Source organism: Heloderma suspectum, chromosome 5 (assembly GCF_057233095.1).
Source record: "Heloderma suspectum isolate Gila_16-S chromosome 5, 16-S_ref, whole genome shotgun sequence".
Classification (NCBI taxonomy): Eukaryota; Metazoa; Chordata; class Lepidosauria; order Squamata; family Helodermatidae; genus Heloderma; species Heloderma suspectum.
In genome coordinates, this window is record NC_139462.1 from 231918603 (window position 1) to 231945793 (window position 27191).

Genomic DNA, 27191 nt, shown 5'->3' on the forward strand with positions numbered 1-27191 from the left:
TGGAGAGGGTTCAGAGGAGGGCAGCAAAGATGATCAGGGGACTGGAAACAAAGCCCTGTGAAGAGAGACTGAAAGAACTGGGCATGTTTAGCCTTGAGAAGAGAAGACTGAGGGGAGATCTGATAGCACTCTTCAAGTACTTGAAAGGTTGTCACAGAGAAGAAGGCCAGGATCTCTTCTTGATCATCCCAGAGTGCAGGACATGGAATAATGGGCTCAAGTTGCAGGAAGCCAGATTCCGGCTGAACATCAGGAAAAACTTCCTGACTGTTAGAGCAATACAACAATGGAACCAATTACCTAGGGAGGTGCTGGGCTCTCCCACACTGGAGGCGTTCAAGGCGAGGCTGGACAGCCATCTGTCAGGGATGCTCTGACTTGGATTCCTGCATTGGGCAGGGGGTTGGACTCGATGGCCTTGTAGGCCCCTTCCAACCCTACTATTCTATGATTCTATGTGAAAATGTACCTTTTTTGCTGCAGCAAAATACAGCCACCCCTCTAGAATCTGGCACCAGGAGTAATTTCAGTACTTCAGGTTTCCCCCATGTTCCATTTACTGGGCCATTGGCTCCTAGCACTATCACTGGGCCAGTCACTGACTCCCAGCCTAACTTCCTTCACAGGGTTGTTGTGAGGATAAAATGGAGAGGAGGAGGCCCATATAGGCCATCTTGAGCTCCTTGCAAGAGGGGAAAAAGCGGGATATAAATGTAATCGTCAAAAGGCATTGTGCTGTTATTCCGTCTTTCCCTTCTTAACAGATTTTTTGTGATAAGAAAAAAGATGGAAGCAGCAGTGGGAAAACATGGGAGAGTTACAAATGGAAGACATCATCTGTACTGGACCTCCATGGTTGAAACAGGGCAACTGCACATAATAAAGAGCTTTATCTGAAAGCACTCTTCATTAGAGAAATCTGCCCTGTCTAGCTTGGCTCAAGGCTCCCAGGGGAGCTGATCAGAAGCGGCTGCACTTGCTAGAAGGGTGAAGCAGAGTCAAGTCCAGCTAGGCAGGATGGCAAGGCAAAGCAAGGTCAGGCCAGACAGGGTCTTTCAGGTTCCTGGACAGATCATTATGGCAGGTATGGGCTGGAAGTCACTCAAGAAGAGCAGTTGTCTCAGCAATAGGCAGAAGTGTTATGAAGGCAGGTCTGAACCCTCTCTTAACTCTGCCCTCTCTGAGGAGCTGTCTATTCCTTAAATGGCCGTCGGCAGATTCAGCAGCTGCTGGCTGCTACGGTGTGGGGGCGGTGAGGACTATATCAGAGGGGTGCCCGCTTCAGTCTGGTAACGCCACATTGCCTGGACGGTCCTGGAGTAACACAGGCCTCCTCTCCCTCTGGTTGCTCCTCTGAGCCAGAGGTGAGATTGAAGCCAAAGACAGAATCTGCGTGTATTGTCCTGCCCTCAGACCTGCCAGTGTAATCCATATGTATCCCATCTGTTACGAAGTATGCTTTAATTTACATAGACATGCATCTCACATGCATGTAAACCAAACACATACCTGAGGGATCTTTTGGCGTTGAACTCTGGGCACTTGGGAAAACCTGATACCCCCCAAAAAGTTGATAGAGTCAGAGACCACAACAAGGTCTTTGAAAGCAAATCTTTATTAAAGGGGAATTTTAAATGAATTAAAATCACACATCAGGGAAATTAGAAGTATACATTTGGGGAATTAGATTCATACATTAACACTCAGAAGGTTAAAGATAAGTATCTAAATTCAATAGCGAAGTACCTTGGAATCCATAGAAGTGTGTGTGTGTGTGTGTGTGTGTGTGTAGGAGAGAGAAAGTCTGGGGGGGACTTTCAGTTTGGGATGATTTGAATGGGGGATTAACAGATTGGGTGGATTGAGAGAGTTTTAGAGCAAATGCAGGGTTTGGGGAGAAAGTGGATGGAGAAAGAGCTAAAGCCTAGGAGTTTTGGAGTTTGGTATTGGGTGGAATATTAGGAAAAGGGAAGAAAAGAGAGAAGGGGAAGAAAAGATGATGCAAGGATTTATCTCTGCTTATCTGCTGGCTTGTGAAGGGAAGGGAAGCTCTGTTGACTTCCTTCTCTGGGAAAGAAGGGGAGAAGAAAGGGAGGAAAAGGGGGTTGCTCTTCTGAGCAGAAAGAAGGGTCCTCTTTCCTTCTTTCCCTCCTGCTTGTTCTGTGAATTTGGGTTGCTGTTTTTATCCTTTTTCTCTCAGGATGTAATAATCAGAACAAAACAAGTCTTTCTTCCAAGATTACTCATGGATGTTGTAAAATGGATTTTTAGGTGTCAGACATTAAGGGAAGAAAGAAGACAATGGGATTCTCTTTCTTTCCTGATGTGAGGAAAGGATGGGAGTTGATGGGTGCATATCTCCGGCTTTCACAGGTCCAGGTGAGCAAGATAGCCAGGGGGATCTTGATGATGGTCTTAAGCAAAGGTGACAAAAGAGTCATGTAGGCATGCTTGCTTACACAGTATTGGGTTTTCAGGGTCTTACAGCTTTAAAAGGCATTGAATTATTTATTTTTCTTTCTATTTGGCTTAAACAGGAAGGTTAGAAATCAGCATAAAATATTTTCATGGTGGGGGCTTCTGTAGTTGTCCTGAGGCAAGACCTGAAATTTGCAAGTGTTAACACAGAGGAATTAAGGCAATCAGAGCACAGTGGCTGGCCAGAAGGTTTATTCAAGAAGTCTGCATCTCCTTCCTCTTGGGTTGTGCAAGGCCTTAACATCCTATGGGACCTGTTTTTCTGCCCTTCTCCAAGACCAAAAAACCTTAGTCCCCGTCCAGATACAGCCCACATTTTCCCAGATCAGCAGAATTTGGGGGTACTTCGTAACACATCAGATCCTCCCTGTCCTGCATACCCCCACACAAACAAATAACTTAGTGGACAGACTGGCAGAGGAGGGGCTGCCCCAACCAACAGCAGGAAAATTATATGCATATCTTTTTGGGTGGGGAGGGTCCAACTGAGACAAAAAAATTACAGTGATGGAGGGTTCAGTGTGACATGGGGAGGGCTCAAAAATATTCAGCACTTGGGGCTTTAAAAAACTTGGTGTTCAATAGTGCTTACTCCGAAAGTCGGCGTGCATCAGATTGCAACCCTCTTGGCCAGGCTTCGAAAAATCAAAAAGGGATTTGTGGTCCCTCCTTTCTTGGCTCATACAAAATAAAGCTGCACACTGAGTACTTTTACTTGGGAAAAAACCCTTTGAACTCTGCTCTACCTCCTTCCAAGGGAACATACATGGGAGACCAGGCTGCAAGCCAGCCTTCCATAGATTCACATAACATTTCTCTCCTGGGTGTGGTGGCAGTCTACTTATGCTGACAAGGCTGCACAATTCTTACTATTCTCCTTTTCTTCCTCCAGCTTTTAATCTTTTTAATGATTCGATATCTGTACTAGACTGCAAGCCCATTTGGCCAAGGCCTGTTTTCTTGTACGTTATGTGTCCAGTGTCCTGTTTTTCAGATGCTCGAAATATAATAAAGTGAGATTCTCTTACTGTGTTGTGGCTAATTTTAACTCCTGCTTGGAATTAGCTACTACTTGCAAGGTCAGTCGTTGCTGTTCCTGGGCAGTATCCAATGTTGCCGCTCCACTTACACAATTGACATAGTGCTAGCTTATGCAACCCCTAGTCCTACACCAATAGCACAAGCTGGCGTGCCACTTTTCCCTGGAAAACCCTTTGTACCACCTTACACTATTGGTGTAGCACTAGAGGTCACTTACACTAGCGCTGCGTTAATTGTGGAAATGGAAAGCAGTATTGGATACTGCCCCCCGTTTCCAGTAACACCTTCCTAGAAACATTCGTGAATACACATATATGAAGCTGTGTTAAAAGGTGGGAGCAGGCTAGTTTCTCACAAAATGAATAGGCAGAATAGTGGCTGCACCTTTTGCCTCATCTCTCAGGTCCTATGAGAGCTAGAGATTTGCTTTCTTTTTTGATGAAACCCGGGAACCTGGAGGTTACGACTCATCCCCAAGGGGATGAGTTGCCCCTTCTTCCTGCTTCCTCCGGATGTCCATGAGCATGGATGAAATTTGGAATGGCTCTCCTCATAATGTGACAGTTCACCATGTCTCCCTTTCCCTTATGTTCTCTTTCCGCACTTTCCCAGCCTTTGTGGGTAAAAACATAGGTTTTAAGGTGCTTTCACATACCAACACTTGCACTGGAAAAATGAGAAACCAAGAGAAACCAAAACTGACAGATTTGTCCATCCATAGGTCCTCCTAATATTTAATACTTGACATTAAGTCATTTAGAGCTGCGAGAAAAAAGGATCCTATAAGGTAGGCAATGAAGTTCTCAACCCTCATGGTGGTCCATCAACCAAAACATTTGAACTGGCAGGCTTACAGACCTGTAGTGAATTGCTATAATTGACTGTTTTCCCTTTACCCTACTGATGGGGCTGGATTTCATTATAAACGGGAGGAGGAGGAGGCTGCCCATGTACCAAGAATGCTGAAGGGAGTGCTGCAGGTGACACAAGGACAGCAATAGTGTATGCCTCTTTGGGGAAGGAAGAACACAGCTAACCTGTCCATGTAGCAACCATGGAGTAACAAACACAGTGCTTCCTACACAACCACAGGCCTTTCCTGCCTCCTCATTCATATGACTGCCTCCTCACAGCATTAGATAAATCTATACCTGCAAGGGTGGAGTAGCTTCTCTAAATCAATATAATACAACAGAAAAAATAGTATGGTGAATTAGAACAGATAGTCAACTGTAGGAATGTACAGTATGTCTCTTGTTTGTTTATTTATTATTATTTATTACATTTATATCCTGCCCTTTTTCCTACGTAAGGAACCCAAGGCAGCGTACATAATCCTCCTCTCCATTTTACCCTCATAACAACAACCCTGTGAGGTAGGTTGGGCTGAGAGTCTGTGACTGGCCCAAAGTCACCCAGTGAGCTTCCATGGCCAAGTGGGGACTAGAACCCGGATGTCCTGACTCCCAGTCCAACACTCTGACTACTACACCACACTGGCTCTCTTGTTTGGAACATTTCTTTCTTGGAAACCTCATCTGTTGCTGTAGGGCCCTAAGCACGCAGATAATATCTTTTGAAACACATGTCTGGGAATTACAATTCACATTTATTTTCATAAACATATACCACTCTTCAGTAAGTACCCCCAAGGCAGTTCACAAAAGGGCAATAAAATGCAAAAGGCACAATAACTCAACAATGGTCAAGAATACGGCAGAAAAAGATATAGCAGCATTAAACTAGTCACATCAGATGCTAAAATCTCAGCAGATGTTTAAAAGGCCCAGGAAAATAAAAAGGGCTTGGCCTGGGCCCATCAATTTAGGCACCGGGAAAATCTCCCTGGGGAGAGAGTTCCACAAATGGCCGCCACAACGGCAAATGCCTTCTCCCCACTTGCCACCTGCCTCATCTTAGAGCCCAGGCAGGTTGCGAAGGAAGCAGAAGGTCCTTTGGGCACTCAGGTCAAGCCACATACGTCTCTAAAGGTCAGCGCCAGCACTTTGAATTAGACGGTGGTGGTTATCCTGCAAAGCCAGGCCTCCCTTCACTTGTTTTCATACACACGTTTTCAACATACGGCATACCCGAAGTGCAGTACCTCAAGTCTGGGGGCAAAGCCAGCCCTCTGGGGGCAAAGCCAGCCCTCCGGGGGTCCCCAGAAGGCCACTCCCCTTGGCCCCATCCTCTTTCCCCCAACCAAAGTGGTTTCCCAGATTTTGGCCCCTGGGCCTGATCAGCGGAGGCTGGTAGCTCCGATGTCAGTGGGGCTGTGAATCCACTCTGGGTTATTGTCTTTCAGTGACTAGGCCTCTGGAAACACAGGCATCGAAACACTTCTATGAGAAGAGAGGTGTCAACCTGAGCCCTTCCCAGGACCAAGCCACAACAGTTGCCCTGCTGGCATCTCCACCCTTTATCCTCTTCCAAGATCTGGAACAAAAAACATCCCAGGGGATAAGCTGATGTTACAATGTCCCCATTCACCATTCCATAATAATAATTATTATACGCGGAGATTATCACTGTTGCATAAGCAGGGCTAATCGCACCCACATAATGTCACAACTGTACCAAGAGCAGGCCTGATTTCCACAGTCTTTCCACCTCCAAATGGAGGCACAAGAACTGAGTATTATGCACACAAAAATGTATGCATGCTACATCCATTGCACGTGGGTGGGCCTTATAACCCCCCCCCGTCCCCGCCCCCGCCCAAATGCACACAGGTCACATTTCCTGTGCACTGGCCAGGCATGCTCTGAACATTCTTTGAAAAATAAGTTGAGCCAGGACCCAAGACTCACAGTGTAGACATGTGCCAAAGGCCACTATGGTCATGGTGGATGCATTGGGCAGCATTCACACAAAGGCTGTTTCACACAACGAATATCCCAGCATCTCTGCTTACCCCTAAGCAGGGAGGCTATTATTTCCTGGCCACCTGGAATCTGAAGTAAAGACTTCCAGAGGGGTAGCTGTGTTAAGTCTACTGCAGCAAAAAGGGCAAGAGCCTTGTCGTTTGCGAGCCTTTGTTAGTCCTTCAGGTGCCACAAGACTGTTGGATTTTGCAGGGCATCAAGATGGGAGATCACGTACCCTGCACTTAAATATCACCCTCCTGCTCTCAGGGCAATCATGTGAAGCATCACTAAGAGTGTTCTTATGAAGGTGGGCAAAGGCCTGGGAGCCCTGGCTTCAAATTCCTACATGGTCATGGACTCACTCAGCCTTGAGACTTAGAGCTGGTGTGAGGTCAGACAAGATAAAGCCGGGCTAGGCAATCTGTGGCCCTCTAGATGTTTTAGCCTACAACTCCCATCAGCCCTAGCCAACATAGCCAATGGTGAGGGATGAGGGAATTTGTAGGCCAAAGCATATGGAGGGCCAAAAGTTGCCCACCCCCAAGATAAAGATTATAAAGCTCTCTACACACTGTACATGTTACATACCCGACAAATATTCATGGCTTGCATTGGGGGACATACAACAAAATGTTGCCGTGTATCCTCACCTCTTTCCATTTCTTTTCTTTTCCAACAGACATCCAGCCTTCCACAGCTACTGAGCATGCCAAGTCCTCATTGGGCTGAGGATTTTTTCCCAAGGGGCAGGGCTCCATTAGGCTTTGCCAGGAGCTGCTGATCTATTTGGAGCTGCTCTTTGTGTTGAACCACGGAACCGCAAGTGGCCGCGTTCACAGCAAAGTACCTTCATGTCCTGGACTGACTCCACCCACCCAGGCTGGCTACTGAGTTCTTCCGGGCAGGAGGGAGTGCAAAGCTCTTGCTTGAGCAGCAGTGGTCTTCCTGGATCCTGCCTCCTGGTTAGTTCTCTGCAGCACAGGCTGGTGGCTCCAGTCTCAGGGGGGCGGTGAATCCACTCCAGGGTTCAGTCAGAACCAGTCAGAACTCTCAAGGAGATATCCAAGGTGCTTCCGCACCTTGCGAAAGGTTGTAGTCCGACACATGTTGAGAGCACCAGAGTAGGGAAGTCTGCTCTAGTCTCTCTTTGGAATTATTTTCTTAAAGGAGGAATGCTAATCCCCAGGTCAGTAGTAGAGTGTCTTCGGCATGCTATGGTGACTTTGACGGGGAAACCTTGCCTACTTCCTGGGCACTGCCATGGGGAAACCCATGGAATCTTCAGCCCATCGAGAGCCTGCTGCTGGTCACCCAGGGTAGGACTGCAGAGAGCTCAAGCCAAAACATTGTAGGTACAAGAGCAGCTGCAGAGCATATGGTTTCATGCAGACGGTCCCAGGCCCAATCCCCCCAGCATCTCCAGGTAGTTCTTCACCTTTTTGCATGCCAAAATGGCCCATCCCGAAAGTTTCCAAGTACCCCTAATATGGGACAATTGAGGGGGCCTGTCACAGGTTTTTTACGCCCTTCCCCTCAGCTGTGATGCAGCCTTCATTGCCAGCAAAGCAGGAGCGAACCACGAATTGATCCACACATGGAAGCTTTCCTGAATGAGCCTTTCAGGTTCACAAATAGGTGAAATTCACATTTTTAACTCACTTCCTATCATATTTCCATACAAAGGACACAAACTGCCACAGCAATGACAGTTCCTGTAAACTTTGAAGTAATTAGCACAACTATGATACTACAATCAAACCTGGAGAAGCAGGAAGAATCTAGGATATCTATTCTCTCTAGCAAATCTCTCCCTTGCCCCATTTGGTGACCTGGGAGAAGACGAGTTGGTGGAAGGACAGAGTTTAATGGGTTAGCTGAAGAGCAGAGTTTATCTGAACAGAAGAGTTAAATATGTGGAATGGCTCAGCCCCAGAACTTGTTGCTGGATTGGGCCCAGGAATATATGCAGTAATAATTAAGAATAGTGCCAAATGCATGCACAGAGAGCCTTCCCCTCATTCCCAGTATCTTCCACCTACCACCACACAGGATCAAACAGCAGGGATTCCAGGGCAAATAAGACCTTCCTGGGTGGGTGGATCAATGCCTAAATCAGAGGCGGTCAGCCTTTATGGCCCAGACGACTACATGTGTGTTGGGTGGGCAGCCTGGAGCCACTCACGTGTGCAGGCACGTACAAACGCGCACACACAAAACATACACACGCATGCATACATGTGCACACAGACACCCATACACATTCCTCCCCCCCTCACCACGCCCAACCACACATCCTGATCTAGGTCACCGGGATGGGGAGGAGGTTTTAACCTTGCCTGCATCCTGGTGCAGAATTTTACCCTTCTGCTGGGCTTGGCCAGGGAACAGACACCAACTTTTTGTTTGAGCAGATGTTTATTACCAGAACACCAAGCTGTGGTGCAGTCAAGCATTGCCAACGTGGCCCCTTGGGACTGAACCCAGAACAAGAAGAGACTTTGCTATTTACGCAAACAAGTAAACAAGGCACATGACGTGAGCTTTTGTCAGTATTTGGTGCAGTGCTAAGTCAAGGGGCTATAAACTTCCTTCAAAGGAAGTTTTCTGGTTTCCAGAGACAAGGGCGCTGCTAGACATTGTGGCTGATGTGCAGTAAGTTAATCAGCCGCCGTCCTCTAGCACTCATTCCATCACTACGTCCTTTTGCCTACGTGACTCTGAGCACCTCAGCAACACATCCCCATGCTAACAATGCAAGTGGCATTTTTTCTACTTCATTCCCAATGATGTGGAGTAGGACTGCTGGGATGGTGGTAGTTAAAGCCACCCCTCCATCACAGTGACCCTGCTAACATTGCTCTCCACACCCACAGTGATCCTGCTGGGGAAGAAGGTACGTGGAGATGCATGCCTTCTTTCCCAGCATCCTTGGCTCTGCTGAGAAACAGGGTGCATGAGGGCAATCATCCCCACACACCTCTCCCAGCTGGATGCTGGGGCTGTTTCGCAGGAATCCAATTCTGCTGGGACTCAGTGTGCACCCCCCGGCATGTGTTTGTGATGGCAGCAGTGTGTGTATGTGTGTGCACATGTGGGAGAATTGGGTGCTGCCTTGTCCATCCGACCTAAATTCAAGCACTGTTCCAAGCCACTCTGATACCTCTTTTGGACCTCAACTTTGATTTATTGCATTATTTCATTTATTACATTTCCATACTGCCCAATATCCAAAGCTCCTTGGATGATTTAAGGTGAGGATTGCCCTGTCATGTTCCATGGCCTCAGACCCATAAAAACACCATGGAGGAGCATGAAGGAGATGACTCTGAAGGAGTTGTCATCCTCTATGTGGAGGCCAAAGGGCGTTGCTTTTCTGAACATTTCGGATTCAGAAGACTCACTTCCAGGACAGCCCTCATCACCCCAAGAAGCCAACAGCGCACAACGAGGCAGCAGCCCTTTAAGGGCACAGGCAGGGCCTCAGAGGAGTGGGGCTAGGGATGTGCAAACCAGCAAAATGCAAGCTCACCACAGTTCTCTGAATTTCTTCACAAAGCTCATTCTGACTCGGGTCCGTATCAGATTGCGAGCTTTTTCTTTTTGCATGAAAATCTGTGCGTATTTTCCCAAATGTACGCATCAATTGTGCACATCTCTGCAATATATGCATCTTCTCCTATTGATTGAAGAATATTTGTTGCATTTTTCAAAAGTATGCATTTTTCATGCGCATTTGTCAAATGTACACATGCTGTCAAACGCATTTATTTTGGTCCGCAAATCACACTGCAAACTCAGGAATGTAAGGACTTCAACTGCAGATTGCATCAGAGTCCATGTTCAATCTGGAAGGTATGAACTGGGTGAATTATGATAAAAAAAACCCAAGCTGAAATGAATTTCTCATACAGCCTCCATACAACATTCTGGCCAGCATTCAGAAGACCAGTACCCTTCGCTGAAGCAACAGCTCCCTTTCCACAGGTGCTCTTTTTCTCACATGCTCTGTCCAAGGTGCTGACCACTTCTGTCTTTTCTAAGCCAAATCCTGTCTTGACCTGAACTTACTGGATGTGACTCCACTTTGCTGGCTGTTATGCTGACCTACCAGTAGGTGCACCTGCTGGACGTGCGCTTCCCTCAGCCCACCCTTCTTCAACCCATCTTTCCAATAGCAGAAAACTAGATTTTAGAAGTAATAGCCAACAAATTTATCAGTCTAATTGATGAGATTGTTTTCTTAATATAAAGGGACTAGGATCCAGATCAACCCTAGGATGCCAGATCCAGATCAAAACCAGTTTACCTGACTAATCTATGAAGGAAAATATCTTTGCAAGGACTGGGACCCAGCCATCAGTATTTCTAAAAAAAAACTTCCAGGGGAAATATCCTTTCCTGGGGCCTGGCTATTCATTAACCTTGGTACCAGCTCGCACACTTCGCCTACTGGGACCAGAGGTCAGGTGTGTCCCTTTAGGAAAACAGCTAGGGTGGAGCCTTCTATTTGCTCTGCTTGACAATGAAAGATCTTATTTTTCCACCTTCCTCTCATTACAGAATCATGAATAAGATGTCACTGCTAATTGGACTGATTAAATAGGCGCGTACAGTTCAGGCCCACCAATAAATTGGGAAGCCAAAGGGCAAAAGATCTGTTTGGGTGCTTATAAACTCTTTGGTTTAGTAGCAGAACGTGGAAGGTTGATGTAAGCAGGCTGCTTGACTGTCGCGCAGGCACTGTAGGCTCCTTATAGTATTTGGCAGCCACCGATATGGTCTCTTTAAGAAACTCTGCCTAAACAAAGCAAGGCAGAGGCGGGGAAGCCGACAGCACAAAACCATCTTGCCTAAAAACTCTGCTGGTCACATATGTAAGGCACCATTCTCATAAAACTGCACCTATTCAGAAGCCCCAGGTCGGGCAAGCACGAATTTAATTATATAGGCATATGCCAGGCATGATGTAACCCTGCTAATACAGGCTTGCCTAAAGGGGTACCCCAAATGCACTTTTCGTTGCAGAATTTACACAGATGTAGACCTACAGCATAATCCTCCAGCAACATTGTTTTCTCTCACCAGCATAACGTCCCCAAATTTCATCCTCTTACCACTTACCCATTTCTATCTGGAAAAAAATGCCCAACAGGCATACAGTAATCCCCAGAATCTATTGATTTTTCCATTGGGGTGCCTTCATGTCCTAAAGACCAGGCAACATACCAAGAGTATAAAAACATCCCATGTGTTTTCCAAAGAAAACTGGGCAAGTACTCTTAGTACTCTGGGCATCAGTGGGTTGACACAAACCATGGGATTTCATTGGGGAACATTTACCTCACCAGAGAAAGATTTGTTATTGTGGTAGAAAAATACCCCTCAACACCAAAAACCATTTGAGTTCTCAGCAAGAAAAGCTTTACCCAAAGTTGTACCTTGACAGTTTATTATATTTTTCTAATATTTCAAGTTTAAACATGCTTCTGACACCATAGACACATTTCTGGTTGTGAGGCATTTCACCACCACAGAATACCTTGTAAAATGGTAGTAAAATCCATGTTTGAGTATATTTCTTATGACTGTTGGATCACTGGCCCAGGTGCAAGACCGAGAATTTCTCAACTTTGAGGAAAGGTCACCATTTTGAATAGCAATAGGCTCTGCATTTTCTTGATTAGTATGCCCACCCCAAATTGCCTCTTTTGACATATACAATAACTCTGGCAAAAGTTTCTGAACCCAATTTCCCCCCCACTCAGAATTTCTATTGATGCTACCTGCGTATCACTGTCATGTCAGGCCGGACACCTGTTGTGTCTTTGAAGCTTTTCTAAAAATAGTAGTTTCCTACATGCTTAATTTCTTGACCGCATAATCTGACTGTGCGGCTTGACTCACTTTCACAAGTTACCTAGTGTGTATGCAAGTTATTTCCTGCTTTCTGCCTGTGGCACACTTGGAAGGCTGGGGCATGTCCTCATCTTTGGTGGCCTGATACCATGCCTGGATGGGCACTGCAGGGCGGCAGATAAGCACAAGTGACAGCTGTACCCAGCTGAAATCAGAGCATTTTCAGTACGTGCCACTTCCTGGCCCACTCTTCAGGCCCCAATTGTTCATTTCAAGAGTTAGCAAACCCACTGGTGCCACCTGGCCCTGGACTCCAACACCACAGCAAGGCAGCTCTTGTCTGGATCATGACCTGCTTTTATTGAGCCATCGAAACTACCGCAGAGTCAATTTCAGTCTCTCCTCCCTTATCTGGATGTCCACAGAGTAGCTCGGACCACATCACACTTGCATGGGATTCGATACTGGGGGAGGAACTGGTGCCAGAACCCCACAATGGTTCCCGCAAAAGCCAGTTTCATCTAAGAGGCTCCTTCTGTTCATCTGTGGCTCCCATAAGCATTTTTGGAGGGCGGACACTCCCTCCACATCACCCATCGCCCCCAGAAGTCACAGCACAGCTGCTGACATCCCTCGGGCAAAAAACGTGACGTTCTTGTCCTGGATCTTATACTGGAAAACCCGGAGGAGGTCCTGCTTGGCTTTGGTCTCCCATGAGCTCTGTTGGACAATTGTTAACTGTAACAAAGAAGGGGTAGGGGGAGACTTTCAGCTTAGATCTGCTTCAGCTTCTTTCTTAAAGGGCCGAAGAACTATAAATGCAGCCAGAAGTAACCCACCTCATCCAAAGGTTCGGGGTGGGTCTCCCCATACATATAAATATAAAAACAGAGCCAAAATACTTTCAGCTGTAGGATGGCAACATTAAAATGATCCTTTCCCAAAGTTTGTTGAGAGGATGAATGAGATAAAGTTGTATAATTTACCTTCTTCTGACTAGTTTACCCAATGAAAGTTTGGTGATGGATTGTGTATGACAAAGGTGGCAACTTGTGGACCTCCAGAAGTTGTGGGCCACCACTCCCATCAGCACCTGCCAGCTGTAGCTGATGGGAGTTGTGGGCCACCACTTCTGGAGGGCCACAAGTTGCCCGCCCCTGGTCTATCAGATAAGGTTCCACAGATTACTGAAGAGGTAGGTGGCTGATTTTCTTCCAATTGCTGACTGACTGCATTAGCTAAACTGGAGAAACAGTATTTCTTGGGTTCTGTTGTGTTCTGCATTTTAACTTGAATGGGTCTTATGACTGTAATAAAGAGATAATGATAATAATTAAGAATGAGATAAATACTGTAAGGATGCAATCCTATGCATGTTTAGACAGAAAAAAGACCTACAACTCCCAGCATTCCCCAGCCAGCTTGGCTGGCTGGGGAATGCTGGGAGTTGTACGACTTTTTTCTGTCTAAACATGCATAGGATTGCACCCTAAATGCACACACAGCCAACAAAAGAAGCTACATATATTTTAAATACCAACCCCTTGCTCTATGCAGAAAATCCAGAACTAAGAAATCCAGGACAGATGGCTGCCCAGGCCAGGTTGCCTGAGGACCTCAATGCGGGAGAAGAGCCGGGGGCAGAACAACTCACCTGCCCATGAACGTCCTTACAGAAGCCGGTCGCCAGCCCTTCTGCCCTCAGGACCCAGCTGCTCTGATGATGGAGGGCCTTCACCAGCAGCTCATTCTCCTCATCTTCTGAGTCGTCGTTGTGCTGCACCATTACCACCAGGTTCCCCTGAGCCAGAGAACAGCACAGTGAGTGAGCTGGTGACACTCAAGCCCAGTTTTTAGAACAGATCAGGAGACACTCGCAAGACAGTTCCCAGACCACATCATATCTCCACCCGCCTGGGTTTTAAACTTTTGAACGTAATCTGCTGATAACCCATCAGGCCTGGGTGTTTCATTTTCTTCACTAATGTTACTTCTGGATTTCTTCTTGTCCCTCTTCTGACTGGTAGTCTAATACTCTGTTTTGGAGAGGAGGGGGGGCTAGCTGGTGAGCCAGAATCCTGTCAGGCTTATTGTGACTTTCAAACAAACCCTCTTGGTTCTCTTTGCAGGAAGCCCTGCTCTGTAACTCCTCGTTATCCAAAATCAGACTGTGAATTACTAGGACTGGGGCTTTCTCTGTTGTGGCCCCCGTCCTGCGGAACTCGTCACCCCTTAGGAACCAATGCCACTGGTCCTCGCTCTACCATCACAAAAGCTGGAGGTGGTACAGCACCAGACTGATGACAGTGCAACAGCGCAAAAAAAGGACTCTGAGGGCAACAAAGGGGCCATCAAAGGCTAACACTTCAGGAAAAAAGCAATGCGGGCAAAGCACAGGGTGCTGTGGGGATGTGCCAGAGGGATGGCACCATCATCTGCTGGCTCCACTGCAGCCCTATTGATCTGTAGAGCTGTTGCGCCAGAGACCTTATGAAATCCTTCCTAAAGGATACTGGCCAAGCTTTGCACAACAGGGAAAGCAAGTGCAGAAGAAAAGGCTGGGTCAGAGGGTCAGGTGAAGAGTCCCACAGAGGCCAAGATCATGGCGGGGAAGGGAGAAAAAAGACTGGGGCAGGAGCCGAAAGGGGCTGAGCTGAGAATTACCATACTAGGAAGAGGAGAAAGGGCCGGCCGTGTGGGATGACGTGTCCATGCATCTGCGGGCATGGGTCGGGAGTTGGGGGGAGATCTATGTTCAAGTTGATTATTTGCCAAGGGTGATGTGGCTTAAAACATTTCAGAAGCCAAAAGACCTGGAGGAAGAGCTGCCTGCAAAGATACCAGGAAAGGACCACCTAGCCTCGTAATGACAGACTTGGGTGGGCACAGTGGAGGCTGGTGGCTCCGATGTCAGTGGGGCAGTGAATCCACTCTGGGTTGAAGCCATTAGTCCATCAAGCCCAATATTGACTCTCTCCAGGTCTTGCCCCTTCGCAGCACCTGCTGCCCATGTAGGAGATGCTTGGACTGGACCCAGAGCCTTCCTCATGCACAACATGCCCTTGTGCTCCCCCACTGAGCGATGGGCCTTTCCCTAAAGCAGCCTGCCCCAACCTGGTGCCCTCCAGATGTGAAGGACTTCAACCCCCATCCGCCCCAGTCACAGTGGAGGCTGGTGGCTCCGATGTCAGTGGGACAGAGAATCCACTCCGGGTTTCACTCAGCCATCAGCCTCCCCTGGGAGAGACCCTCCAGAGCCATTACCACTCACACCAGAGAATATGGGGTGAGAGCAGCCTTCCCCAACCTGGTGCCCTCCAAATGTGGCAGAATGCAGTTCCCATCATTCCCATGGCCAATGGCCATGCTGGCTCAGAATGATGGGGGAGTTGCAGTCCGGCACAGCTGGAGAGTGCCAGCTTGGGGCTCGATGGAGGAACAGCTGACCTGAGCATGAGGCAACTTCCTACAAAGGTCTGGAAATGTTAGTAAGTCGCCTGAGATCGGCAGGAGAGGAGCAGGAAAAGCTGCAAGGGGGGACTCAAGAGCGAAGTGGGATGTGAAATTGCCCAGTGCTTTATTTTTCTGCAGAAATTTTTCCGTTTCGTATGTCCGTTAGTAACAATGAATGGATGCTAATTGCAAATACAACGTTAGGCAAATTTGGCTGTTTCCATGTTGCAGATGCGTTGCTGTCAGAAAATCATGCATAGCTATTTGGGTTGCTAAAATGTATGCACGCGTTAACTGTTTTCAGTACTTCTGTTTTTATCTAACATTTAAACATGATACTGTCTTAAAATTTTTACATGTATTCCATTTAAAAGGTCTACATAATATAACATTTAAATCACAGTAAGTGTGCTTTAATTTTTCCCTCTAGCATTTCAGGTCAAATACTTGTGGTGTGCTGGGGACAAAAAATTAGCTTCTTTTTTTTTTTACTAAACATGCTGAATTAGATCACTCTCTAGGGCTCCAAAAAATTTCAAAGGCAAACAGAATTTTTCCCGATGCAAATTAATCTAATCTGCATTGGACTTTTTTTCTGGAAAATCCACATCACTAGTACTCAAGAGAAAGATCTCTAGATGAACAGGGCTTTCCTCCAAACCACAGCTACAGTGGCCTAGCAAAAGACAGCAGTGTAATACCTGGAAAACATGGAAAAATTCAAGGATATATATAGTCACCATGATACCTTAAGCTGAACATTCACTGCGACCCTGCAATAATGGATGAAATCGAGAGCGTCCGTTGGCCTCACCCCCAGGCTCAGGAAGACACTGAGGTTGTCCACGAGAAGCACAGGGCACTTCCACATGTCACCACCAGCAGCTGGGCTGAGGGCTCTCTGAACAAACTCGTAGAGTGCTTTCAGGCTGGATCCATCTCCACTGCAAAGGATGGAGGGAAGAGAGACGAGGTTACCAGTCAAAGGTAACCTTGGAAAACAGGAGGTAACCGTGGGAAACCCTTTGGGAAACAGGAAATGGCTGCCATTTCTTCTACTCCTGGTCCCAACCTTCTTAGTTGGCACTGGGATGGACCACCCGACCGCCATTTGACGGCTAGTTCCACCATATCGCCTGGGCCTGGCAGCTGTCGCTGACCTACATTTTTCATTCCCACATAATTAATACCATGGGTGGACCATTTTCATGTCAGATGCCAAGGTTTTGGGGGAACACAGTGTATTTACTGTACGGTTTGGTTCATATATGCTTATACGTTCAGTTTATATGTTCAGTTCAATAATGGCCATGTGCAGAAGATCACACCTGTCGAACTCCAGATCCATAAAAAACTACCCTCTTTTGCCCCCGTGCTCACAGTCATCAGCGCAAAAGAGAATGACTTCTCCACTGAAATGTAGGCACTGAAGAACTAAAAAAAAACCAAATGGAAAATCCAGCCCCTTTGTCTCTCTCCTTCAGGGTAGCTAAGGAGCAATCAAGAATGACTGAAGGATATTAAGGAGTGAATCATCAGGCCGGTGGCTTCGATGTCAGTAGGGCAGTGAATCCATTCTGGGTATCGAGTCCTTGGGGAGCTCCTTGAGAGTTCTGACTGGTTCTGATTGAAACCTGCAGCAGATTCACTGCCCCACTGACATCGGAGCCACCAGCCTCCACTAAGGGGCCTTGAGTCTGCACCGGGGGTCCACAAACTGGTTCCCATCAGATGTTTTGGATTAAAACTCCCATAATCCCTGGACATTGGCCATGCGGGCTGGGAATGAGGGGAGTTGTAGTCTAAAACATCTGGAGGGCACCAGATTCCCTACCTGTGGTCTACACCCTATGGTTGTTGGCTCCTCACTCGCAATCTCTGGGAGGTTCCCCCAATCCTAGACCCCTCGGATATAATGGCTGGTTAACAGCCTCCATGCAGAAGTTCCACATTTATCACATGTGCATTCTATGAACATAAGAAGAGCCAAGGGTCCATCCAGTCCAGCATTCTGTGCACACAGTGGCCAACCAGCTCCCTGTGGGTAGCCCACAAGTAGGACATGAGTGCAACAGCACTCTCGCGCACATGTTCCCCATCCTGCTGTTTCTCCAAGTACCTCAGTGTAGCATGTTTATTCCTCCCTCCCATTTAATAATTTTTTAACAGATCTATATACCGCTTCACCATATCTGAATAATAACTCTAAGCAGTTTACAAAGAAAGACTGAAATGCAATAAATGCATAATATACTCAGAAACACTTATTAAAAACATTAGAACCAAATGCTCAAAACCCCATAATTACCAAACAATTCTCACAACAATCCTGCAAGGTAGGCAGGGCTGAGAGACTGCAACCGACTCAAGGTCAACTGGAGAAGCTTCATCACTTAGCCAGGCTTTGAGCCCTGGTCCATGCAGTTCAAGCCCCATATTCCATCCACCACAACGCTACTGGCTTTCAAACAGCCATTCTGCACTGGATTTTTCCTCAGAGCCTTTAGAGCACAGCCACTCATTTGTGGATGGGGGCGACGGGGGGGGGGTCTTCCTCATGACTGGCTCTCAGGGTCACCCTTTTTCTGCTGAATCCAGCTCTTCCTAGCTAGTAAACTCAAACGGGGCTACCTAGATACATACGTATACACGCACACGCTTATAGAACAGGTGGCGTGGGCAGACCCAGACCCAGGCTTTGGAGGGCCCTTGGGCAAGACACCATCAATGGGCCCGTCTCTCAGCAAATCTGCCTTCTCACCAGCTATGATTGCTCCTCAGCCGCTCTCTCTTCATTGCTACCACTTGCTTGCTTGACAGACAGAGAGCCAGAGGGCAAGCAGCAAGTCCGGGGGGTCCTTGTCAGTGGGCCCCGGCTGGGATGTGGGCCCAGGGCAGGTGCCCAATCCTGCCTGCCCTTGACACCAGTCCTGCGTATGGTGCCCCGCCCCTGACACAGCCAGAAACTAAGGCCAGTCACCTGATGAAGTGGAAAGGGCTGGCTTCACCTGACTGCCGCTGCTCACCAAACAAGATGTCGTTTGAAGATTTCAGCCCCTCTAAGAACACAAGCTGGCCTCGTTCTTTGGCTGCAGTTAGACTGGTTCCCTGGAAAAAGAGAAGAGGCCAGATCCAAACCTCTGTTGCAACTAGGAATGTTGTCCCTGGCTCCTCCAGGGCGTACTTGGGAGCCAGAACCTTCACACCGTTTGCGTTTCCCCATCCACCACTGCCAGTCACCTGGAGATGGTGAGTGTCGATGTGATAACCCAGTTATGCTCTCTACATTGTGGCCCGCCCCACGGCTTAATGGCCCAGAGCATCGCTGTTATGGGTGCCTGTCTATAAAATGTTTGCAATAAATTGACGTTTCAACTGCAACTTAAAGGGCACCAGGCAGAAATGTCAGATTTTCGGTGCATCTCAAGTGAGGCGAAGCTGATGGCGACCAGAGATGGATAAGCTCAACAGAGACATTTTAATCTATAATTGAAAAAAAGAGGATGTGTGCCTGTCTGTCCATCTATCCGTCAGCACCAGAGCTCCAAGACCGTGAAACCTAGATATTTGAAAGTTGGCATGCATACAAAGGGGACCCTAGGGGCATACACCTCAGGGTTATTTTGTTTTTAAGATGCGTGAGTGAATTTTAATGTGTCCATGCTATTGAAGCCTGGTGTGTCGATTCCACATGCACAATATGTAAATAGGAAAGGTTTGTATAGATGCATGGTGTCTAGTATGTATCTGGAATGATTGAGAGACGAGTGTGAGGCGGGGGTTTGGCAGAGTGTGGTCAAGAATGACAGTTTGGCAAGTGGAAGAAAGGGGGAGTGGCTGAGTGAGAGTGGAACACAGCGTAACTGGATAAGAGCTTGTGCAGAAAAAGGTGAAGGGAGTGCTTCTAGAGTCAGGTAAGTCTGGGAGGAAGGTAGATTGCGAACAGCTAGATAAGTCTGAGATTAGATTGGGGGATAAGAGTGAGAACATCTAGTGAGACAGTCTGTGGGTTAGGGAGTGTGTCAGATAGCGTGAGAGAGGGTGTGGGAGGTTCTGAATACAGCACTAAAAGCAGAGTTATATTGTTCCCCTCTTTTAATCATCATTCCTGATATCCTTGCCTCATCCCAATGCAGTTCCTATTTCCAGTCCTGCTGTACCAAATAAACCTTCTTTGTTTTCAATTTTAAAAGACAGTTTCCTTTTTAGTTGTTAGGAAGGGTTTTGTGGAATCGTCCCCACGTGCCGGATGCTTGGTCTGTGCTACCAAAAAGGAAGAAAGCTGCTCTAAAAGGGTTCTTGGTGGCAGCAACTGAGAGAGTGGTGAAGCATCACAAGAGGGTTGTGGGTGAGAGCCTAAAGGTGGCAGGGTGAGGAGAGACACTGACCAAAGCACCTGACCTGGTGACTAGAAGTAGGATCATGAGGTGGTCAAAAAGGCCTCAGGTCCTCACACCTGGATAACATCTTCAGCCACTAGGCAAGACTTCCCTAACCAGTGCATAGCTTTGCCGTCCATGCAGTCTGAAGCCATGAGAGATTAGTAGGATGGGGAATATACACCCCCCCACCTCCGCAGTATGCTGGACAGACCCCTCCCTAGGGGTGCCAGTCGGGGTGGCTTCACTCAGGCGGGGTGGGCACAAAGTGTCCAGCATTTGACAGCTGCGTCGCTTTGCTTGAAGGCTTCCCTGTATCAAACTCAGGGCTATTCCAACCCATGCAAAGTCAAGTGTGTTCGCTAGCTCATGAATAGAATAAAATAAAATCCTGGTGGCTTACCAGCTTTTGGGCCACAATGCTGTAGTGACTGAACGACTGGACAAGGGCCACAAAACAGACTTTACAGCCAGCTGGAAAAGACGACAAAAACAGACTTTTCCTTGTTATTAGGCATTCCCGTCGCCAAGGTCATTACAGTACAGAACCAAGTAACAAAACATTGCTTCAAAAAGGCTTTCTAAGAAATGGGAGCTACTGTGCCTTTGTCTTTGCCATCGTCATCATCTACGTTCAAGGCTTTCCCACTCTCATGGGGTTGGATCCAGATTAATACTGGGTCAACTCCCTTTCCACGGCCACCCCTCCAGCCTTCTGCAAATGCTATGCAGAGACCCTCCTCAATGGGGTGAGCTGCAGTGTGGCGGGGATGGGATGATCCCAAAAAACCGAGTGGAGGGACCTTCCGCAATCGGAGCCTTTGCTCTCACAGAACGTCCCTTTCTCTTGCAGCAGGCAGATCCTGGATCCCACCCTTTTGTAAGGACTCAAATCCTGCACTGAACAATGAAGTTTGATTCTTGTTCCCAGTTCCTTACTGGCATAGTGTTTCAAAACACAGCTCAACTCATTAGACATAATACGGAACTAACGTTTATCTCCCCCTGCACCACAAAATAACCTTTGGACTACCCTACATCGCGATATATCTGCATGCAAGGAGAGGGCTTTGCTGCACCCAAGGAGGCCAAAAAATGCGAGATGGGACAGCCCCCTGTGGTCCTGTGCTGCTGTGTAGTGCGAACAGTCCAGGATTACATGCGATGAGCCCACGCTGGAATTTCTCCCCACACTTAAGTTAATCCCACATTCAGTACAAGAGATGTTTATTCCTTTTTAAAAAAATGTACTTGCCCAAATTCACATGCTTTGTACCAAACCAAACCATGGCTGTTGAGTGTTTGGATGACTGAAAACACACAGACAATGTCTGCAAGAGTCAGCCACGCTTGGGACGCACTTCTTCCCCTTCCATGGCTCCTTCCCTCCTTCCTGTGTGATTTCCAGCCATGTTCCCTGGCTGATGGATTTCTTCTGCCTCTCCCTTGCACCTGAGCCTGCATACAGCTACAGTCAGGAGACATTTGGTTAAGTATCGGTGCCTGGCATCTCCTTAACAAAGCTTAGATGGTTGGTCCTATTCCTTAGCTGTGCTGGCTGGGAATGATGGGAGCTGCAGTCCAACACATCTGGAGGTCCCCAGATTGGGGAAGGCTGCCACATTTTGAGACTGTGGACTCATTTTTTCTTGGCATGGAATGGGGTAATGCAAGGAGGGGCCATGGCTCCTGGTACGACGCTATGGTTGCATGTGGAAAGTCCCAGCGCTACTGCACACAGTGGGACTGGCTTCTGAGTAAACATGCAATGGATTACACTGTGTGTCCCTGGCATCTCTAGTTAAACTTTAATTTGGGGAGAGGTGAGTAAGCAGGCCAGATGCAAAGTGCATCTCCCTGCAGGCCCCATTCACAGACTCAAAGGATCTGAAGGAGCAGGGCTGGGAGAGAAATTCTGCCCAAGACTTTGGTGATTTGCTCCCAGCCAACATGACCACACAGGAGGGAGAGAAGAAGCCATAGAAGGGAAGAAGCGCGTCCCAAACTTGGCAGTCTCTTGCAGACATTGCCTGTGTGTTTTCAGTCATCCAAACACCATGGCCCCATCAACAGGTAAAGCCAGCTCAGGGCTAGGCAAGGTGGAAGGCCCATAGCTCGGTGGTGGAGCACACACTTTACATGAAAACAGTTCCAGGTTCAATCACCTGCATCTCCAGGTAGGGCTGCCTGAAGCCCTGGAGAGTGTCTGGCAGTCCACTATAGGATCCATCTTCCAACATCATGCCTCCAACTTTTGGCTGACTGTATACCAAGAATTGAACTTTATTCTCTTTCCATTGGTCTATGATTACCAGAGACGTGGCCTTTTCAGCTGTGGCACCCTGTTCTTTTAATGCCCTCCCCAGGGAGGTTCATGGCGCCAGCTGTGCAATCTCTTTTGCACAGGGCAAAGACATTTTTATTTCTCCAGGCCTTCTAGCATGGGATGTGAAGCAGCTGCATAGGTTTCAAGTGCTCAGCTGACTTTTTATGCTGAACTCTCTGTGCTCTGTGCTGTCCTGTTTTGTGTTTAATTGCAATTTTATATGGATGTTTTACCATTGCATTGTAGACCACCTGTTTGTTTTACTGAAGGGCAGCCTAAACACAAACCCTTTTCATAAATAAGAAAATAAACACACACACACACACACACACACACACACGATATTCCAGACTTCTGCCCCCAAAGAGGTGTATAGATTACATACCTAAGTTCACACACAACACACACACACACACACACAAAACACCTGCCCCATCAGGAAAGGAAGTTCAAACTCATGCTACCATTCTTTCTGTGATATTTGCAACCAACCTGCAACCAGCCTTCTATTTGCAACCAACTACTTTACAACCTTCTATTTGCAACCAATGATTTTGCAACCATTTGCAACTTATTATTTGCAACCAACCATTTGCAACCAACCTGCCCCATCAGGAAAGGAAGTTCAAACTCATGCTACGGTTCTTTTTATATTTGCATCAGGTTTGTCCTAGCCTCAATGCAGTTTTACATGTTTAAAAATAGTTTCCCTGCATACCTTTCAAATAAAAGGAGAGGAAATGGTGGACCAGGAAGCTGGCATCTGTCTTGCTGGCACACAGCAGAGTCAGTTTGCCCTGAAAAACGGTATAAGCAAATAAAGGAGATAGGATATTACAATCCCAAACATGAGTGGATGCAGTCCCACAGTGCTTGGAAGTCATGCAAAAAGCCCCCTTTCCCATCACTGGGCCTCACTTTGGTCCCTGCGATTTGACACTGGACCAACATTCTGACATAAGGCAGTGCCCTATGATCCATTGTGGACAGACAAATGAATTTGGAGGCAGAGTTTCAAGTCTCTGCTCTGCCATAAAGCTCATGAGGTTGTTAAAGGCAAGTCTCTCTCAGTTCTTCATCTGTAGTCTTCCTCACAGGGTTGTTGTGAGGACAGAACCGAAGACTGCAAAGTACTTTGTGATTACAACACATAAGTGATATTAAAAAGTAGCATGAGGCCTGGACACCGGGAGGCTGCATGGAGAGGTAGCTGGAGCCAACACAGAGCCATGGTGGGAGGCAGCACATCCATCCCAGAACTAGTGAGCAGAAGCAGAAGGAGCCAGCTCCAGGGATGCAGAGATCGGCAGAGTGGGCAAAGCAGCAGGGTTTTTCTCTGTATTTCCAAGGATGGAAGCATTGTGATACAACATTCCCAACCTGGCGCCCTCCAGATGTGTTGGACTACAATTTCTATCACCCCTAGCCAACATGGCCATTTTTAATATCCACATGAAACATCTGGGAGAAATCGTGCGGATGTTTGCGCTGAAGCGTCATCAGTATGCGGCTGATACTCTGCTCTACCTCTCGTTTCCATCTACACATCCCAGGGAGGCTGTGGAACACTTGAACTAGGGTCTGGAGATGGTTTGGGGGTGAACAAGCTGAGATGTAATCCAGACAAGACGGAGACATTGTGGAACAGGAAACCAACTACCCTGGATGAAGGTTTGCATCTGCTCTTAGATGTTGCACTCCCTGTGAAACACCAGGTATGTCGTCTGGGGATCCTCCTGCACTTTGTGCTAACTGGGGAAGCCCAGGTAGCTGCAGCATCCAGGAGTATGTTTCACCAGCTCAGGCTGGTACAACAGCTGCAGCCCTTTCTAAATAGGACAGATCTTACTGCAGTTATCTATGCACTAGTGACAATCAGGCTGGACTACTGCAATGAGTTCTACATGGGGCTGCGTTTAAAGACAGTTTGGAAACTTAAACTGGTGCAGAACGCAGCCACCCGACTGTTGGTGGAGGCGAGGCGGTCAGATTATATGACATTTAAAATGCAGCAGCCATCTCCAAGCCCCCTTTAAAAATGCTGGGTTTTGCCTTTAGCTGGTTGGAACCAAGTTATTTGAAGGACCACCTCCAACCCTATCAGCCTGCCTGCAAGAGGTTTTCTCACTCGCCCACCTTTGAGGGTAGGTAAGTGGGCAAATATATGAGAGAGGGTCTTTTCTGTGATGGCCCCACTTCTCTAGAATGGGTTGCCATCTGGGGTGCATCAGAGAGACAGTGTAGTGTGGTGGTCAGAGTGTTGGATTGGGATTCAGGAGGTCCGGGTTCTAGTCCCCACTCGGCTGTGAAGTTCACTGGGTGACTTTGGGCCAGTCACTGACTCTCAACCTACCCTACATCACAGGGCTGTTGTGAGGATAAAATGGAGAAGAGGAGGAGGACCATGTATGCTACCTTGCAAGAGGAAAAAAGGTGGGATATAAATGTAATAAAACATTTGGAAACTTTCAGGAAGGCCCTGAAGGCTTACTTTTTTTCTCTGGCCTTTCTCTATATTTTATTGGACCGTTCTTGGATGTTAGCCGTAACTGTATTTTAGATTCTAGGTGGTTTCTAGTCTGGACCAGGTGGTTTTATTGCTGGTGTTGGTTGATTTTATTCATTGTTGCTGTTTTATCATTGCATGGGATTTTATTGTGTATAATGGCCGTGCTGGTTGGGAATGATGGGAGTTTTAGTCCAACACTTGCTGAGGGCACCAGGTTGGGGAAGGCCGCTTTAAACCCACAGGCACACACGTTTCCAACTTGGGAGCTGCTAGAAGGCAGCTGGTTCCATGCTACAGCTTTATGATAGGAAAGAGGGCCATCCATCAGCCAGAGAACCAAGGGCCACCTCCCAGAAAGAACATCATGGCAAGAGGGAGGCCACCTAGCCCCGTACATCCAGCAGAGAAGGAACAACTGCAAGGAGCGAGTTCCGCCCTCCCCTGCTAGAAAGAAGACCTAAAGGGCGCGATCCTATGCAGGTTTAGGATTGCGCCCTTAGAACGTTAAATCTAAGAATACGCGCCTGAGTTTCGCTCCCTGTTTCTTTCCTCCTCCCTCCCAATCCCTTTTCCTTTCGTGCTGTGGCTTTTAGCTTGTTCGCCTGAGGGCCTGTCTCATTATTAATCTTTGTAAGCCGTTCTGGGAGCCCTGAGGGCCAGAGAAAACTGGCTGAACAGCAGGATAAAAATGCTGCAAATTAGTTAATTAATTACAGGACATTTCCTTAGCCGACGCCGGGGGGGAAGGACTACAAATCCCGGCATGCCCCGCTCCCAAGTGAAGCGCGCGCTGCCTCTTGGGAGCGAGCTCGACGCCTCGTTCTAAGCGCCCTCTGCGGCGGGCGCAGAACGGGAGCCGAGGGGGGCCAAGCCGGGCCTTCTAGAACGCGCTCCTCACCTGCTCCGGCTTCTCGACGGAGACCCCGAGCAGCTCGTTCAGCTCCGCGAACATCTTTTCTCGGAGCTACGGCGTCCGCCGAGGGGTGAAAAGGCCCCGCTCTGCAGGGTGCGCGGGCGACGACGGGCTGGGGCGGCGGGTTAGCGTACGACGCATGCGCCTCTCCGTCTGTCTCCGCCGCGCAACCCCTTCGGCGCTGATCGAGCTTGAGTCGCTCGCCGCCTGCCGGCGACTTGTTAGTGGTGTGGGCGGGCGCCTAGGAAAGAGAGTTGAGAGGGCGGGCAGGAAATTGTGCAGGAAGAGATTTGGGGGAATGCCAAGTTTCATTTTCATGGGAGTTACTCCCGAGTAAGCCTGCTGGGGGTGCATAGGCTTCAAAGCCGAGATAATGCAGGTATACTCGAAAGTAAGCTCAAGTAATGTCAACGGTCTTTACTCCCAGGGGAATGTGCATATTTTCTTGGGAGTAAGAGCCCCTGAGCTCGGTGGGAGTTACTTCTGAGTAAACGTGATGTAATAAGAGTGGGCTGCTCAGCTTGAAGAATTTATCCCAACCTTCCAGATGCTTTGGACTTCAACTCCCATCAGCCCAGCCAGCATGGCCAATGGTCAGGAATGCTGGGAGTTATAGTCTAGCACATCTGGAGGGCACTAGGTTCATAGAATAGTAGGGTTGGAAGGGTCCTACAAGGCCATCGAGTCCAACCCCCTGCTCAATGCAGGAATCCAAGTCAGAGCATCCCTGACAGATGCCTGTCCAGCCTCATCTTGAATGCCTCCAGTGTGGGAGAGCCCACCACCTCCCGAGGTCATGGGTTCCACTGTCATATTGTGTGGTGTAGTGGCAAGAGTGTTGGACTAGGAGCTGGGAGATCCGGGTTCTAGTCCCCACTCAGCCATGGAAGCTCACTGGGTGACTTTGGGCCAGTCACACACTCTCAGCCCAACCCACCTCACAGGGTTGTTGTTGTGAGGATAAAATGGAGAGGAGGAGGATAATGTAAGCCACCTTGGGTTCCTTGCAAGAGGAAAAAAGGCGGGGTATAAATGCAATAAATAAAAAAATAAAAAATAAATTGCTCTAACAGGAAGTTTTTCGTGATGTTCAGCCGGAGTCTGGCTTCCTGTAACTTGAGCCCATTATTCTGTGCCCTGCACTCTGGGATGATCGAGAAGAGATCCTGGCCTTCCTCTCTGTGACAGCCTTTCAAGTACTTGAAGAGCGCTATCCTATCTCCCCTCAGTCTTCTCTTCTCAAGGCTAAACATGCCCAGTTCTTTCAGTCTGTCCTTATAGGGCTTTGTTTCCAGTCCCCTGATCATCTTTGCTGCCCTCCTCTGAACCCTCTCCAGTTTGTCTGCATCCTTCTTAAAGTGTGGTGCCC

At 47.9% G+C, this 27191-nt stretch overlaps 1 protein-coding gene across 4 annotated transcripts; it reads right to left on the reverse strand.

The window, feature by feature from the left end:
* Nucleotides 1-1602: 1602 nt before the first annotated feature.
* ELP6 (elongator acetyltransferase complex subunit 6) lies at nt 1603-25970 on the reverse strand. Of its 4 annotated transcripts, none has more exons than XM_084859595.1 (7): nt 25808-25970; nt 23119-23197; nt 20478-20548; nt 18676-18803; nt 16444-16639; nt 13897-14043; nt 1603-2414 (listed from the first exon to the last, which is right to left on the reverse strand). In XM_084859595.1, the coding sequence occupies exons 1-7, from the start codon at nt 25859-25861 to the stop codon at nt 2268-2270; spliced, it is 822 nt and encodes a 273-aa protein (XP_084715721.1). In that variant the 5' UTR covers nt 25862-25970; the 3' UTR covers nt 1603-2267. The 4 variants fall into 4 exon arrangements, with proteins under 4 accessions (XP_084715721.1, XP_084715724.1, XP_084715723.1 ...); XM_084859598.1 differs by lacking the exon at nt 1603-2414 and adding an exon at nt 8792-10231; XM_084859597.1 differs by lacking the exon at nt 1603-2414 and adding an exon at nt 9554-10245.
* Between the last annotated feature and the right edge of the window lie 1221 nt (nt 25971-27191).